Source organism: Camelus bactrianus, chromosome 18, assembly GCF_048773025.1.
Source record: "Camelus bactrianus isolate YW-2024 breed Bactrian camel chromosome 18, ASM4877302v1, whole genome shotgun sequence".
Taxonomy (NCBI): domain Eukaryota; kingdom Metazoa; phylum Chordata; class Mammalia; order Artiodactyla; family Camelidae; genus Camelus; species Camelus bactrianus.
In genome coordinates, this window is record NC_133556.1 from 33,994,486 (window position 1) to 34,009,667 (window position 15,182).

General features: G+C 48.9%; 1 protein-coding gene across 7 annotated transcripts in view; it reads left to right on the top strand.

Annotated features, from left to right (window-relative positions):
- CLEC16A (C-type lectin domain containing 16A) overlaps positions 1–15,182 on the top strand; it is a 196,337-nt gene that overhangs the window by 89,851 nt on the left and 91,304 nt on the right. For all 7 annotated transcript variants that reach the window (XM_074346794.1, XM_074346795.1, XM_074346796.1 and 4 more), the window contains one exon: positions 2,904–3,024. In XM_074346794.1, the coding sequence (XP_074202895.1) occupies positions 2,904–3,024 (121 nt within the window). The remainder of the gene's footprint in view (positions 1–2,903; positions 3,025–15,182) is intronic.

Sequence of the window (15,182 nt, forward strand, 5' to 3'; positions counted from 1 at the left end):
AGGAAGTTCATGTGACTCACTTGACCCCAGGTTGAGCCAAGGTCTGTCTGACTAGGAAGCCGTCCTCCTGCCCCACTCCCGGGACTCATTCCACAACTCTCCTTGCCGGTGTTTCCTCCCAGCTGTGTGGAAGCAAACTGGACGGGCCTCTTCTCTATATTTGGGCTTGCTCAGCTGTCACCCCTTTCCAAATCTAATCTGTTCGTCCAGAGTCCGTGTTTCTGGCATTCTATAGGAGCACTTGAAAGAATAAGAATTCCTTTTTCCTTTTCAGGAATACTTTTTTTTAATTTGTACATTTATTTAGCAAAGTCAAGAAAAGCACTCATTAAAAGCCTGAGTCCCAAGCCTTCAGTCTTTTGAAGGCAAAGACACGTGGTTGGAAGAACACAGACTTTGGAGTCTGGTTATTGGTTGAATCACCTTCGGGCAGGCTGCCTAACATCGCTGGGCTTTGGTTTCCTGTCTATAAGTTGGGAACCATGCAGGGTTGTTAAAAGGCTTGATTGGAAAAAAAAAAAAAAAAAGGCTTGATTGAGGTCACATGGTGCAGCCCCCAACCCTGGTAGGCCATGGGTAAGCAGAGGGGGTGGTGATTGTCACAGGGGGCAGTGGGATGATTTGATGACCCTTGTCCTGGTATCTGTTCTTTCCTTTGTGGATTCTCGGAATTGTGGGGCTGGTCAGCCAAACACTATAGACACCCACAGGAGCCTGGCTTGTGCCCAAGTGGAATACCTGGCCTGTGGGAATCCGCCCTCCCGTTCGTGGGCGCGGGCTGCTCACGCATCCCTCCTTCTCTGAGGGTTGGGGCAGGAACCAAGAAAAGTATGGAAAACCAGAAAAACCGGGGGGGGCGGGGGCGTTATTTTGGTTTATATTTTTAATTATTTTATTATTATTATTTGTATTTCTGGAAATATCTTCCATTTGTTGCTTGAAGAGCAAAAGCAGATGTTTAACCAAAAAGGTCTATGACATTAGAAGCCAAATTCCAAACTCCTTTTATACTGGGAGGTTTCTGGTTTTCAGAGTGATGGGCTGTAGAAAGCCACATACGTTTCTCTTTTCTCATCCCCCAGCTTGGGTTCTGCTTGATTGCTTTGCCTTCAGAACCCCAAGAGGAATGGGCTTTTGAGGCAGAAATGAAGCATCCTCTCAACGTGGACCTGACTGTGATGGGCCTTTTTCTCCTGTTTTTTCCCCTCATCTCTGAGGTCATGACTCCTTATTTGGGAGCTCAAACTGCCAAAGACTTCAAGTGACCACTCACATCTTGGGCATTCTGCACTTGGACTAGCATGGGTGTTTGAATTTCCTCGTGTATTTGTTTAAGTGACCAAGTGTCAGACATACCTGGGTTCAGACTCCAGCTCAGCCTCTCATCAGCTGTGTGAACTTGGTCACTGTGCCCCTCTCAGCTCCATTTCTTCCTATTGCAGCAAGCTGCCCACAGCGCCTGGCACCTAACTGGGCTTAATAAATAAATCATGTTTTGCTGTAATCTGTCCCCCATCCCCTGTCTCAGGAGGCACCTTGTCATATAAAGGGCAGCCTCCCCTCTCCGTGGGCCAGGCCTACAGCCTCAGAACTGGAAAAAGGAGGCCAAGAATTGGGCTGTGTGGCTCCCCAGTTGCGACAGTGGTTTGTGCCCATGCCCTCCCCGTGCTCGGCTCTGGAGTGGCTGGAGTAAGGGGCAGTCACCCCTTTACGGAATATGTGCAGACTGCTTCCCCGCCAGCACCATCTCAGAACCTCTTAGCAGCCCTGAGCAGTAGAGGACCCAACCCCCATTTCACAGATGAGGAAATTGAAGCTCACGGCCTCGCCCAACGTGGTAGAGCTGGGAGTCCAGCATGGACTTTGTATGTCTGACTCTCAAGCTGTTTCCCTCAGGCAGGCCCTCCAACTACGGGTTAGGGAAAGTGACCCGGAGGCCACCTCCCCTGTGGATGCCCCTCTGCTTCCTGGCCTCTGGTTGGTGGACAAGTCAGCCCCAACCTAGGACTCAAGGGGAGGGGACCTCCAGGCCAGGCCAGCCCCAGGATGAAGGCTGCTTTTTGTACAAGCTTCTCTGGCTTCCGGGGCCTGGGATTCTGCTTTGTCTGCTCTCTGGAACTGCCTGGCTACACTCAATTCCACTGAGACTCCTCTTTGGTGGGCCAGAGATCCCTGTGCTGATGGGGCCACCTCTGTCCCCAGAAAGCTATCTGGGGAAGTCTGAGGGGCTCTCAGGGCACTGACTTGCTGCACACCTTTCAGGTGCCAGGTCCTCTGGCCCGTCAGCAGCACACCCCCTGTGGTACAACCCCTATTGTAAGGCCAAGGGGCCTAGGCTTCCAGGGGAAGGGCTCGGCCAGGAAAGGGTAGGGTTTTGATCTAGTCTGGCTAGCTCTGAACCCCACCAGCATCTCACCTTCTGTCTTCCCCCAACCCCCACATTCAGTAGGTGGGACCTTGAAACACTTGTGATTTGGATTTCCAAATTCCATGCTGGTTTAGTTGGAAGAGGCCTGGTTCTTGCCCTGCCTAGATGTGAGCCTGGAGCACATCACTTCTCCTCCTTGGGTCTAAGGGCATCGTCTGTGAAGCAGGGCTGCCTGCTGAGCAGGGGTGCTATGAAGGTAACACAACACTAGAGGAAAGGTCCTGGCAAATGACAGGTGCTCAGTGAGGTGAAGTGGCCCAAACTGGAACCTGTGGGTAGTTGAAACAGGCTGTGTCCTTTGTTTTCTTATCTTGCTCTGAAAGCACCAGAACCACAATACTGGGAGACGTGGGCTTTGTTTTGTTTTGGTTGGTTTGTTTTAAAGCAAGAGTCACTATGTGATTTTCCCATATGGAACATCTCACCGAAATGACTTCGATTTCACTCTTCTCTGCCCTCTGAACTGTGCGTCCAGGCCATCCGGGTGTTCTTCATGCTCCGTTCCCTATCACTGCAACTGCGAGGAGAGCCCGAGACCCAGCTGCCTCTGACACGGGAGGAGGACCTGATCAAAACAGACGATGTCCTAGATCTGAGTGAGTCGATCGTCCTGAGTCCCGGCATTGGGGGGTGGGGAGGGCGGGCATGGTGCAGGGAGGACGCCGCCAGGCTGAATCACATGTCACTGGGAGGGTCGTGTGCGACCTGCATGTTGTACTGGTGTTGATCTGTGATGGTGAGCTAATAGAGCGTGCATGTCACACAAAACTTTCGGAGAGAGGGCCCTAGATTCTAGGCACCTTGAAGTCAGTCTGTGGTCCTGCTTTCTGGAGACCAAGTGGAGCTGTGCAGGTGTTTTGCTGAAAACTCTGTGCACGGTGGTTGGGGTCTCAAGCAAGGCTGGGCACAGCTCCAGGATCCCTGCCCTCCATATAGTCATAACAGCACCAGTTTGATTGGTTTTGTGTATAAAGGTTTTCCGTATGATTTTAATGACGAAAGGATTCTGCTGCTAAAAAAAAGGAAAGCTTTCAAAAATGCAAATCACCAGCATTTAGGTAAAGATGAAGACTTTGGAGGCCAGAGAACCACGTGCTCAGCCAGCAACCTTGGGCTACTTACTTAACGGTGCAATGCCTTAGTGCTCTCCTCGGCAACATGAGGCTGAGATTTAAAGGAGACAGTGGGTATGAATCCTGGTGATGTTCCCGTAACCCTTCTTATATGTGTATAGCTCGCTCTTTCCTGCATTTGCTGTGGGGTCGTGCACACTGATGGGCAAAATCGTTTTCAGTTTCTTAAGGGCATTGTGATATATTAGGACTCTTTGGTTGTAAGAGACAGAAAACCCAACTTAGACTAGCTTAAGGAAAAAGAAAGAGGAATTGGCTGATATCACTGTAAAGTCCAAGAGTAGTTTTGCCTTCAGGCATGGCTGGATCTAGGTACTCAAGCAGCAGCATCAGGAAGCTGCCACCCTCCATCTCTCAGTTCTGCTTTCCTCTGTTCTGGCTTCATCCTCTGGAGGATCTCATCAGATAGTGACAAGACGGCCATCAGCACCTCCAAGATCTGCTGAACTAGCTGAACAGCCCTGGCAGAAATAGAGCTTCTCTTTCCCTGTAACTTTTATAGAAGTCCAGGGCAGTACTCTCATTGGCCTGGCTTGGGTCACATGACCATCCCTGAACCAGGCAGTGGTCAGAGGGATGTGATTCACTGATTGGCTAGGCTGGGGTCACATGCCCACTCTGGAGCTGGGAGGGGGAGAGCTATTCCTTTTGAACCCCATCACCAGGGAATGCAGAAGCAGGGGGCCCTCAAAGGGAGCTCACAAGAGAAGGGAGCTGGAGAGGCCGGAACAGCAGATGGCCACTCTTTGTAGTGTACAGTGAGGAGAGGGCCCCCTGCTTTATCGAAATATAGTTTACATCTAATAAAATCCACCAAGTTTTAGTGTTCAATTGAGTTTTGACATAACTATTCATTTGTAACCAGCGATTGTGATATAGGCCATTGAGGGTTGGATTTTGAGCCAGATACCCATGCCCTCCTCTAGACTCCCTTGAGCAAATGGTCGAAACCACCACAACTTCCGTCTCCTCCCATGTAAAATGAAGATGATCTTCCTTATATTATGGGGATGTTTTGAGACTTGAGTGAAATATAATATGAAATAAATGTGACTAGGCATAGTGCCTTGCGTGTAACTGCACTCAGGAAACTGGAGTCAATGTTGCCCCACGGTCAAATGCGGTCCTGCATATAAATAGCAGAGCTCACCACCTGATACTTGGAAGATTCTCAGTAAGTGATTATTACGGGTTTTACCTGATTGTCTAACACCTTTTTCTAGCCTCCTTGTTGTTTGTGCTCTATTTTCCTTCCCTCTCTCTCTCTCTCTCTCTCTCTCTTTCTCTCTCTCTCTCTCTCTCTCTCTCTCTCTCGGAAGAACACAGACGCTCCATCTCCTCTGTGCCCTATGCCCATCTTCTTTGGCCCTTTCCTCCTTGAGAAGTGGCCACAGGGATTTCTGTAAAGGTTTAAATTGATGAAATTGTCTGGGAAGACCCATAAACCAGTCTTTCTCTGATTTGATTCAAGGAAAGAGAGAGAAACAGTTTGCTTTAAAGGGGGCCATTCCGTCAAGGCAGCAAGAATGTTTGCATCCGTGAAATGGAATTAAATTTTATGCTGGGAATTCGCATTTCTTCCCCCCTCCCCCTCAGAATGGCCTGCTGAAACAAAGATTAAAAGTATTTCACTTATCAATTTTAATTGATTAGAATGCTAGTTGAGATCACTTAACTGAGCCTTTTTGGGTAGTTGGCCATTAAGAAAGTAATGGCTGTCTGTCTTTACCCAGCCTGATTGCAAATTATGTCTTTGCTAAAGAGGGGGCCAACCAGAAAGTCCTAAGAATTATGGATTTTAGGAGCACATGGTACTAGAATAAGATATGCATGTGTTGTTGGTTGATTTTTTTTTTTTTTTTGGTGATTATTCTTAAATATTGGAGCTTCTCACCTTCCATTTGGGGAAAAATTAACATGCCTTGCACTTCATAAAATGCCTTCTGTGTACACAAAAGGTAGGAAGCGTCATAATGGAGGTAAAGACATCCATGTTTGCTGAATGTTGGGGGCTTGGCATGCTCCTGATGGGGTAGTGTGTGGTCTCCCTGGAGCTTGAGGAGGCCGTCTCAAGAAGAGGTATTTGGGGTTGGTCAGCTTTTATATAAGGTGGTATGGTCTGACAGGCTTCAGGAAATGCCAGCTCCCCATAGCAGGAAGAGGTGACTTTTTTGACTTTAAGTGTATTTACTAAACTTGTCACACTTTGGTAAGAAACCACAGCATAAAAACACTCACGTCTGCTGACCAGCAGCCGGCCCCTGGGCCAGGTTTGGCAGGTGAGCTCTGGCCAGGTGGCTTCTGACAAGGAGCATCAAAGAGACTGACACCCCTTCGGAAAAGCAGCAAACTGTGCTGACAGCCTGCTTTGTTTTCACTGGAGAGGAGAGGTCACGGACTGGCAGCCATGACGGAAGGAGAGGAGGGTGGGAGGGAAGGGGAAGGGAGGGGGGATGGGAAGGGGAGCCTAGACTAGACTAGATAAAATAGATTAGATTTCCAGAGAGAATAACACCATGAATCTATATACCCAGCCTTCAGCTTCAATAGTTATTACCCTTTTGTTCAGCCTCATTTCATGTGCACCCCCACCATTTCTCTTTTTAACCATCATCTCCCCACCGCCCCTAGTGGATTAAAGCAAATGGAAGACATATTATTGCATCCATAAATACTTCTCTCTAACAGATAAGGACTTTGAGTTACTCTTCTTGATTGAATTGGTTGCCACCATCACAAACTGGGAGCTTCCCCAGCCCAGCCGCTGCTCTGGTGGAGCGCAGAGATGGGGCCTGTGCTCCCCTGTGTCCCACCAACCTGGCCCCATTGACGTGTGATTTTGCAGCCCCTGCTGTAGTTATTGGAAGTCAGTGGCATTGTGACCTTGCTCGGGGTCTTAATGCTTGTGAGGCTCAGCAGCCTTGCCTTTAAAATGGTTCTAAAAGACTTTAAAAAGAGGGCCGTTGAAGATCAAATGAGATCAAGTTCATGAAGCAGGCAGCGCCCTGCTTGGCGCATTGCAGGTGCTTTCCCGCCGCAGCTGCTGAATAAGCGAGATAAAACTCATACTGTGGGGCTCCGGGGTGAGCACTCTCTGCTTTGATAATGTTTTGAGGGGCGAGTATCCTGAAGTATTTAAACAGTTGGTCACTTGTATAATGACACCGTTCTGGGGAATAAGAAAGACAGTTCTGGCCATGTGGGCCCGGATGAAGGGAGCTGTACCGTGTCCAGGTGGGGCGCACCAGCATGTCTACCGACGGACAGCACCAGCACTGCTCTGAGGACGAGCAGAGGAGAAGCCAGGCTCCTGTCTGTCTCGCCTGTGTCCAGATGACATGGGCAGTCGCAGCGGGGGAAATTCTCCCATTACCAAACACCCTAAGGGGATACCAGGCAACCAGGCATCCTCAAGAAACTTTCCTTCCCAGCCTTATCCACATGGGCACTTGACATTAACATAGCTGTGGCCATACCGCATGCTGCACACACCTCATCTTGTATTCTGATTTTTTTTTCAATCCATTCATCAAAAACCCATCCATTAATTCAGCTACTCATTGGGCACCTGCTGTCTGCCAGGCACAGTGCTGGGAGCTGGGATGCGAAAGTGAACTAAAGCCAGACTTGGTCTCCGCTCTGTGGGGCTTCCACCACTTGGGGCAGGGGCGGGGGGAGACGACAAACAGGAAAGGAAGTAAATGGTAAATGAGCAATCACAGGTTGATCGAGGTGGCTCGGTGGAGAGGATGAGCAGGGTCCAGTGGTGGAGAATAACTAGGAGAAGAGACCTCGTGTGCTGATTAGGGAAGCCTCTCTAGAGAGGCACCGTGCAAGGGGGCCCAGAAGATTCCACGAGAAAATGCGAGGATGAGGCCTGCCAGTTCGAGATGTCAGAGGTGAGGGTAGAAGGTGGGAGTGAGCTCAGTATGTCCCAGAATCCTAAAGGAGGCCGGTGTGGCTGGCAGGTAAGGAGCAGAGGGGAGAGGGGCTGAGGTGAACTAGATCTCAACTCCAGTGCCGTGGGAAGCCATTGAAGGGTGCCCGCAGGGACAGCAGTTCTAGAACCAGAGCTGCCGGGTCAGACGGTGCCCACGGAGGCCTGTGAGCTGGGTCCAGGGACCGGAGAGGCCTCGTAGCCTAGTGGTTCTGAGCGTGGGCTCGGGAGCCAGACCGTGCCGGAGAGAAATCCCAGCTTGGCCCCTTGCCACCTGCCAGCGTATGACCTTCAGCGAGTAACTTGAGCTCTTGGTGCTTCTGTTTCCTCGTGTGTAAGTGGGAGTTGTTGGGAGGAGTCAGTGAGTTAATATATGTGACGTGTCTGGAATGGTGCCTGGCACAGTTGCAGGGAGGCCAGTTAGGAGGTTGTGGCAAGGGCACAGGGGCCAGTGACAGTGGGGCAAAGGGCATGGGGACGCAGTCTGAGGGCAGCATTTTGTGACTAACTCACCAGGGCGGTGCTGGAGATCCAGCTTGCCGCTGGTTGCTGAGCTTGGGGGCAGTCCTGGCAGCAAGGGCTGGGGGCCAGTGATCCCATAATCTGAAGGGCCAGCCCTGGAGATGAAGCGAATCCAGACCAAAGATGAGTGGACAGATAAGAGGTACCAGGAGGCAGCTCAGCCGAGATGTCCAGGGAGCGGATCAGAAACCTCCTCACATGCTCCCCTGAAGCGGTTTTCCACATTGTCTCATAGAGTTCAGAACTGCCGTGTTTAGTAGCTAGCATAATATTCCACTGACTAAGGCATCTCATGCCGCCCTCCCACAGTTATTGGCATTTCCAGTTCTGCTCTGTTACAACCTAGATGACTGTTCCTCAAAAGAGCCTTGAAGCAGTTAGAATCCTAGATCAAGTGGTCTGAGAGAGAGGACCCGAACCCCCCAAAGAAATATCCACAGATAAGCAGATTTCTGTGCTCTCTTTGTTTGAGTCCTCACCTGGACTTGGACTCACCCCCAGGGTCCAGGGGCCTGGAAAGTATGCATCGTTGTATAGAGCAGTGGTTCCCAGACCTTGGGACTTCACAGCCCAGTAAAAATGCCAAAACAAAAATAAAACCCAACAAAGCCTCTTGGGATAGGATTTCCAACTGCTTATTTTACCAAGTTGTCTTTTTTTTTTAAAAGCATTTATGAAGTATCATTTCATAAAAGAGAGGATACTGTTAATACTAGTTAACTAGGAAGGGGATCATTTCAGAACGAGGGACAGACTTTCTAAGAAGCAGCAGTGGCAACTGTAGGCCCACGTACCATGCTTTATTGCAGTGTGTTTTAAAAAAAAAAAAAATTCAAGTGCAGACCAGTCACAGGAGCGAAAGCTAGTGTCTTTTCTAGCTTAGTCTTTTGAGAGAGGCGAACCCTGATCACAGCATCCCACAGATCAAAGTCAACTGGCCTCTGTGCTAAGTGCTAAGAGAGCACGTAACAGGGGTTGACCTGTCTGGAGGACAGAGAGGCTTCTAAGGGAAATCTGAGGGTTGCATGTGGACGTGGGCACCAGGAAGGGGCCTGGCAGGAGCAAAGGCCCTGGGGCTGGTGGGGAGTGGAGGAAGATGAGAAATGGCAGTGTGGCCAGAGGGCAGAGCAGGGGGAGAGGTAAGGCGGTGGTGAGATTAGAAGGAGATTGCCTTGGGCCCATTGTGCTGGCCTTCTGGTTGTATCAAGAGTTTAGAATTTTATCCTGAGAACAGTGAGAAGAGTTTTAACCAGGTGGTGTGACCAGATTTGTACCTCAAAAGGTCCTCTCGGACCTCAGTGTGATTTATGGAGCGAGATCTGTGGCCTCAGTAGATTTGTGGAGTCGAGGAGGGGGACTCAGCATTACAGCAGGGAGCTCTGTTGGGAGGCCAAGCATGGGAGACCCATCCTGCGGAAGTGGTCCAGAAGGACTGTGTGTTTCTCACAGACTCTGGTTTGCCTCTCCACTTCTTCCCTAGCACTGCTGGGTCCTGCTCTATGGCCTGAATAGAGGGACTCTTTACTGCCTAGAGGCCCATCCTGTTTGATCCAGTTTGTTCTCTGGAACCCAAGCCTTGGAATCATGCCTTCGAAGCTAATTATTAACAGCAGTAATACGATTTTGGTTGTCCTGGTCTCCTGGCAAGGCAGGCTGCTGTGGACCTCCCCTCTGCTCTCCTTCTAGCCCAGTACCTGCCTCTTTAAGAAGATGGCTGAGGGGATGGAGGAAGCCTTGGGTCTCAGAAAAATACAGACTTAGGAGAAAACAGATCTGGCATCTGGATCCCAGCTCTGCCTCTTCCTTACTGTGTGGCCTTGGACAAGTCAGTTTACCTTTCTGGGCCTCAATTTCCTCATTGATAAACTGAGAGCAGTGATGCTCACCTTTGCAGGATTATTGTAAGGCAGTGCAATAAGGTATGTATAGAGGTTACAAACCGCTGGCCTTTAGACAGGCGCACAGATGTAGTTCAGTATCTAGTAGAATGTTTGCAAGCAAATTTTATGTTAATTGTCAACATTTTAAAATCAAGATATTTTGTTGTGCAAACCTAGATATCTATCACTCTGAATTTGTGACGGTCTGGCCCTTTGGGGCCTGCATCCCCACAGGCAGCAGTGGCTGCCTCTCTTCATGGGCGTGCCCCCTTCTCACCAGCTCACTCTGCCTCCAGCCACAGGCCTCCAGTTACCTCCAGACCCGAGTACCCCAGTGGTCTGCTCAGCATCTCATGCGTACTATAAACACAGTGGAGTCCAATCTTACTTGCAAACCTGCCTCCCTTCAGCCTTTCCATCTCCCAGTTGGTAGCTGGCAGCTCTATCCTGGTGGCAAAAATCGGGGGCTCATCCTTGATTCTCCTTTTTCTCTCAAACTCAACTTCCGGTTGGTCAGCACACTTAGTCACCTCGTCCCTCCAAATGTATCCAGGATCTGACCATCTCTCCCAGCTCCACCCCTAGCACCTGGCTTGCCTGCCGTCATCTCTCACCTGCATCATTGCAGCAGCCTCTTAACCAGTCACTGGCTTCTGCCTTGTTCCCTGCAGTTTATTCTTAACACTGTGTCCAGTGTTACCCTCTTAAAACGTAAGTCAGATTGTGTCCTTCCTTTGCTCAAAGTGGCCTCCAATCCCTCTCTGACTAAAAGGGGAGACGTTTACAGTGGCCTACGAGGCTGAGCATCACCCAACACCACTGAGCTCTCTCTGCATCCTTGCTGTTCTTTCAGACACACAAGGCATGTTCTCACCTCAGGCCTTAGCACTGGCTGTGCCTCCCACCTGCAAACCACTCACGCCCCCAGAACAAGCACCGCTGTGGGTGCTTACAAGGCTCAAGGCAGCCCAGGTGTGGCAGCCATACTCCAGATTCTCCATCCACCTTTCAGATCTGGACCACCTCCCTTTCTTATCCTCTGTTAATGAATGTGAATGTTATGAGTGAGCCTGCAGTATTCGCTGTTTGCCGTTTCTAGCACTCACCCCAGAGCTGCAGGTGAGAGCTTTCAGACAGAGTGGACATCTCTGGCTGTGCTCATCTGGATGCCTAAAGAGTCGTTTCCAGCAAGAGTATTATGAAGCTCCCTAAGCAGGTTATGTGGTTTGATTTTAAGTCCATGAAAATGTGAGCTCATTGATTTGCTTCTCCTGCAAGGCCAGTGATAGTTTTGTGGTCCTGTCAGTGCTGGAAAGTCCTCTGTGTTGCCTCATTTTGCTGATGGCCCAGTCATTGTCATGTGCCTCATCTTGGCAAAAATGAGAAAAGAGCATAAATAATAAAGACTTTGAAAGACAAACCTAGAATGTGAGACATTCTAGGAGACTACCAATTTGAACTTGTCTTGAATGTTGAGTGTCAGGGAAAACCAAACAGTGGAGAGGCCCAGGGCGCTGTTGTAGATTATTGCAACAGGACATGATGACTGTTGCCACAGATTGGCTCTTGGATTGAGGAATAAAAACAGAGTAGCTTTAGAGGACTTCTTTGTGAAATTGGAAAAACTTTGCATGTAGATTGTGATTGGATAATGTAATTGAGGTCAGTATCACATTTCTTGTGTGTGATAATGGCATTGTGATTCTGTGGGAGAATGTCCTCGATCTTAGGAAGTAGGGCTGAAGAGTTTAGGGGTAAAGTGCCATGCTGCTTGCAACTTTGGAATGATTCACAAAATAAAAATGTGGGAGTGTTTAGTGAGAGAGGAAGCAAATGCCACTAAATGTTAACCATTGATGAATCTAGGTCAAGGGCACATGTGTATTTATTGTACTATTCTTTAAACTTTTCTGAAAGTTTAAAAGCATTCTTTTAGAAATTTAGTTTTGTTTTTGTTTTGGTTTTTTGGGGGTGGGGTGGGGGAGGGTAATTAGGATTATTTATTTATTTAATGGAGATACTGGGGATTGAACCCAGGGCCTCATGCATGCTAATCACACAGGCTACCACTGAGCTACACCCTCCCCTCCCTGAGAGTTTTTGAAATAAAAGCTTAAAGAAGTGGGGAGTGATCAAATTCTTGAGAAGCCAACATTTAATTAATGAGGAGTGTAATGTTTAGGATTCAGGGCTCTGGATTCAGAAAAACCTGGGTTTGAGTCCCAGCTGTGTGACCTTGAGCAAACTGGTTAACCTCTCTGAGCCTTTTTTCCTCACCAGTAAAGTGGGACAATGATACTGTCTCCTTCAGGACTGTTCTGTAGATAAAAGAGAGAATCCATCAAAAATGCTCGGCATCACTGTCAGGGTGTGAAGGCTTTCCTAGTAAAAACAGTCATTAGCATCCATGGGCTATACATGGTCATTGAACGACTTTTCTGAAGTAGTAGGAGTTCTGACAAAACAAAGCCTCATGACTGTTTCTGTCCAGGCGCTACACTGAGAAGTGGAGGTCACACGGGCTTCTTAATTAGATAAGTTTCTTGGAAAGATGACTTTCAGGAAGGTGGGTACCAGCTGATTGGAGAACTGAAACCTTCAGTAGAGGCTTGATTCAGACCCAGATGTCTTCTCAGGGGCCATTTAATTCAAGCGTTCAGGCCTGGGGCTCCAGAGAAGTGACTTGTGTAGTGCTGACACTGAAGTGGACTGATGTTAATGTGAAACCGAAGAGGCAAGTATGGAAATGGCATCTGAAGCCCCATCTCAGGCGAGTGTGGCTTTATGTCTCTTCGGCCTGCACTCCCCAGCCATGTTTTATCTTTAAAGGGAATATGGTCCACACTGGGTCTCTTTACATCCCCACCTGCTGACTTGGAACCACTCCTGATCCTGCTCTAACCCCAGAGTCAGAGGGTCACTGGCCATCCCACATCTGCAGTTCTGTCCCCTCTCCAGCCTAGACTCTCTGTGCCCAGTGTCTCCCACGTGGGATCCCAGCCCATGGCTCTGCCCCACCCTGGTCCAACTACCCTGCAGCCAGTGTCTAAAAAGCAAGTCTTGCCCACACTTGTAGATTTCACACATCACTTCCCCACTTGTAGATTTCAGAGCTCCTCTGCGCTCGCCTTCTGCCTTACGTCTTGCTGCATCTGAGCCCACTCGGCTGTGGTGCTGCTGGCAGGTCCCTAGACACAGCCTTCTGGGGTGCCGTTTCCCACCACTGGGCCTTTGCCCGAGTGTGCCCTCTGCCAGGCTTGCCCTCCCAGCCCCACTCCCAACCCCCTCCTCCTCAGTGCGGGATTAGGTAGCCCTCCTCTCCAGTCTTCCCAGGCACACCTCAGACATGCCCTTAGCACTTTGCTTTTCTCTCCCTAGTGCCTGGCACGGGGCCTAGCACATAGAAGGCACTCGAATAAGGCTTGGATTGAACTGGTTAAAGCTTTACTGGTCACTTTAATTGTCCATAAAACTTAAGGCACTTTCATTAACATGAAAAGTGACATTTCTAAAGGTTGTCACGAGTAATTTGAGGCAGTTGGATTATGAGGAAGAGTGATGTTTGTTCATCATTACCATAATATTTGAATAGCCAGATTATACTGGTGCAGACTTCCCCCCCCTATTGAAATACCCCAAGAATCTTAAACCCACCTTGGTATTTCCTAAAAATGTAGATTGTCTTAACTTCAGCAGTTGTGCTATCTCAAATCATTTTACCTAAAGGCTAAAATGCTGGGGTAGGGATGTTTTCTGCCCCTCTCTGAAACTAGGACCCTGGACTACACCGATCAGAAAAGAATCGTGTTTGAATTAAACCACCAGTTCTCTAAGGAAATGGAAAACGTGGAATTAACAGCATTTCCCCCTCTCTATGAATTAGGCTGCTTCTCTGTGCTTGATGAGCAGTGTTGCTGGCCCCTCTTCAGAAATGAAGTAGAAATATGGAGAAACGAAATTTGTACCTTATAAAGTGACTGGAAACGTGATTATAATACAGCTGTCAGTTTTGTTCAAGTGGAAAATTTTAAAGTAAATCCAATTGCAGCATTATTTGGTTCTTTTAAAGCAGGGAGATGTAGCTGTTTCCTACGTATTGATTATTTGATTGGTACCTGTCTGCTGGACCTTTTTTTTTTTTCTCAGTAGCGCTCATTGATGTGGTTTAATGTATATTCCTGTAATCTTTCCCTGTTTTATAAACTTACAATCATAATTGAGCTACATTAGAGAGCCATGTTCTGCTGAAATCACAAGGTCACCTAATGGCTGTGCCCTCTGCTGTTTGTTATGTATTAGAGTAGTCCTAGATGGTTCTGGAAAAGACAAAAATTATTATTTTTTGACTCTACAGAGCAGAATTTCTAGATCGCATTCTATGCATTGGGGAAGTGAGGTGTTTGAGTGGTAGAGACTGGGTGTTGAGCCTTTCCCTTCTTTGACTATTAAAATGATCGTTTCTGCTGAAGGCACTCTACAGTTTAATTTTTTTTTTCTCCAAACCCCAGTCCTTCCATGTGTTTGAAAATGGGGCCACGTTTTTTATTTCTCTGATCACAGAGGATCTGGTGGCTTAGATTTCTCGAGGAACATCTTCTGAGGCACATCACACCCTTGAGAAGTAGACGGACTCTGGATATGGCTGCATCTCAGAGCAGCCAGGAGAGTGGACGGGGGTCCAGGTAGCGGTGGGGTCTCAGCCCCAGCACCCTCACACTGTGACATCAGTGTGTCCCCCTGACCTCAGATCTCTCTACCTCATGTTGCTGTTGGGAGGGAAAGGCACTGCGCACCGTGCTGAGCACAGCACCTGGCACGACTTTGTGGGGCCCAGCCAGCAGATGCCAACGGAGAGGCACCTCCAACTAGGCTGTCTTTCCCTGTCAGCAAACAGAAATTCAATCCTTGTATTCACTCATGCCAAAAGCCCTGGTGTGTCCTGTCTCCTCTCGTCCCACAACCAAGCTGTCTGTGCGTTCTGCCAGTTCAGGCATCAGCTAGATCCAGAATCTCACTCCAGCTCAGCGCTTTCAGCACCTCCACCCTGATCTGGATTCTGGAAGCTGCCCTCTGACGGGTGTACAGCTTCCTCCACTGCCCTCTCTCCGCATCCTTCAAGTGGCCCTCAGGGCCTGCAGGACGAGTGTCCCCGCCCTCTTCCCCATCTGTCCCTCCAGGCCCACGGGAGAGTCCCGCCCCAGAGGACCTCCCCAGCCTCCACCCAGCCCCGGTGCTGCTGAAGCCAGCCTCCTTGATCACTTCTTCACTTCTGGCTGATGGCA